This window comes from Sinocyclocheilus rhinocerous, unplaced genomic scaffold (assembly GCF_001515625.1).
Source record: "Sinocyclocheilus rhinocerous isolate Xijiao unplaced genomic scaffold, SAMN03320098_v1.1 scaffold2207, whole genome shotgun sequence".
In the NCBI taxonomy this organism is placed as follows: domain Eukaryota; kingdom Metazoa; phylum Chordata; class Actinopteri; order Cypriniformes; family Cyprinidae; genus Sinocyclocheilus; species Sinocyclocheilus rhinocerous.
In genome coordinates this window covers 655,228-657,403 of record NW_015625575.1, presented here as the reverse complement: position 1 = coordinate 657,403, position 2,176 = coordinate 655,228, and the positions used below count along the sequence as shown (strand labels likewise).

General features: G+C 34.4%; 1 protein-coding gene across 1 annotated transcript in view; it reads left to right on the top strand.

The window, feature by feature from the left end:
• The window catches only part of pi4kaa (phosphatidylinositol 4-kinase, catalytic, alpha a), a 52,909-nt gene that overhangs the window by 21,023 nt on the left and 29,710 nt on the right, over positions 1-2,176 (top strand). Inside the window, exons 30-33 of the mRNA XM_016567581.1 lie at positions 263-355; positions 429-585; positions 791-918; positions 1,647-1,805. Coding sequence (XP_016423067.1) covers positions 263-355; positions 429-585; positions 791-918; positions 1,647-1,805 — 537 coding nt within the window. The remainder of the gene's footprint in view (positions 1-262; positions 356-428; positions 586-790; positions 919-1,646; positions 1,806-2,176) is intronic.

Here is a 2,176-nt window from a genome sequence, read left to right as displayed (position 1 = left end):
CAATATTTTATTTTATTTTTGTTTTATTTTATTTTATTTTAGAGTTATTGTTTATTTGCAGCTAGCTGAAATAAATTAATTTTAGTTTTCGTAATATTTTATTTTATTTATTGTTTATTTGCAACTAGCTAAAATAAAATATTTTATTTAAAAATATATATTTATTTTATTCTATTTTGGAGTTAACATATTTTTTTATTTTTAACTAGCAATTTTTTTTTAATGGTTTTAGTTTTCGTTAATAACAATATCCCCATTTCAGACCACTCAGCTCACAGAGAGACCAGCGTGTGTGAAGAAAGACTACTCCAACTTCATGGCCTCCCTCAACCTGAGAAACCGCTATGCTGGAGAGGTAATGCTGAATAATAAAGCAGAGGCTGCTGGGTATTTTATGAATCTTAACTCCTCACGTGTCTCGTATGCAGGTGGCAGGGATGATCCATTTCTCTGAGGCCACGCGGAGCACGTCGGATCTGAATAAGCTGATGATTCGGCAGATGAATGAAGCTCTGGACGGAGGCCAGCCGGAAGCCTTCACTGAAGCCATGTTCAAAATGGCTGCGCTGTTGATCAGCTCCAAAGGCACGTTATTACTACATTAGCCAACAGTAGATGTTCATGCCTTTAAATTGCAATAAAGACAAACTGCATAATGAAACACTGAAATATGCCACAAATCAACAGTGTGTTATTGTTTTTATAGATAACAGGATAAGATCAATAAGACCACAGGCAGTTATTAACAAAGTCAGTGGAGTTTTGATTTGATGTTGTGTTTATTGTGTAGAATGGGACCCTCAGCTGCTGCATCAACTGTGCTGGTCTCCATTAAAGATGTTCACTGAGAATGGCATGGAAACGGCTATTGCCTGCTGGGAATGGCTCCTGGCTGCAAGGACAGGCGTTGAAGTCCCGGTAAGATAAACACATGTATATGTAGAGCTGTCATAATACCAATATTTTGTCAATGCATACCAATACCAGTAAAATTATACGGTTCTCAAAACCCAAATTAAATGTAAGTATGCTGAAAAGAAAATGAAAAAAAAAAAAATCTCAAGTAATTATTCCAGTAAACAGTAATTTATAAGTAATAAAACAGGTTAGAAAGGCAAGTAAATAACATAGAAATGTATTCAAATTCCCAATATGAAGAAATAAAGCAGCAGAAACATAATGACATGTAAAATAGTACTTTATAATACTATTGTTTTTATTCACAAAAGTTATTAAATTAATATCAAATTATTATGTTATTTAGTTATTATCAGCTACAGAAATAAAATAAAAATCATAATGAAATGTAAAATAGTACTTTATAATACTATTATAATCATTCATATAATTGAATCTTATTATATATATGTAACTTTGTTAATAATATATTATAACAATCACACACACACACACACACACATTTTTTTTTATTGTATTGCATTGAACACCTCAAAACATTTGCACATGTAAAAGTCTAACAATGTATTCAGTATACAATAGTAGTACACAGTACGCTAGTATTCTGTTCACGATGTAGCCTAAATCTGTGCTGTTATATTACATGTTTCCACATATTACGTGCATATCTTAGCTATGCAGGTTTGCTGCATAGTTTTCACTGAATTTCTCCTCTGTTCTGAGGTCAGTTCATGCGGGAGATGGCAGGTGCGTGGCAGATGACTGTCGAGCTGAAGATGGGGCTGTTCTCCGACGCCCAGGTGGAGGCGGATCCTCTGGCGGCCTCAGAGGAAAGCCAGCCCGTCCCTTGCCCGCCCGACGTCACGCCCCACTACACCTGGATTGAGGTTACTTCCTGTTACCCTGTTTATCCGTCCAAGCTTATGGGAATTTTCATAGCTGTGGATTTACCCATCCGAAAGCTCCTTATGATACACACCTCAATTGTGAAATAAGGGTCAATTTTTTTAAATTGAGATTTATACATCATCTAAAAGCTGAATAAATAAGCTTTTCTATTGATGTATGGTTTGTTAGGATAGGACAATATTTGGCTGAGATACAACTATTTGAAAATCTGGAATCTGAGGGTGCAAAAAAATCTAAATATTGAGAAAATCGCCTTTAAAGTTGTCCAAATGAAGTTCTTAGCAATGCATATTACTAATCGAAAATTAAGTTTTAATATATTTACGGTAGGAAATTTACAAAATATATT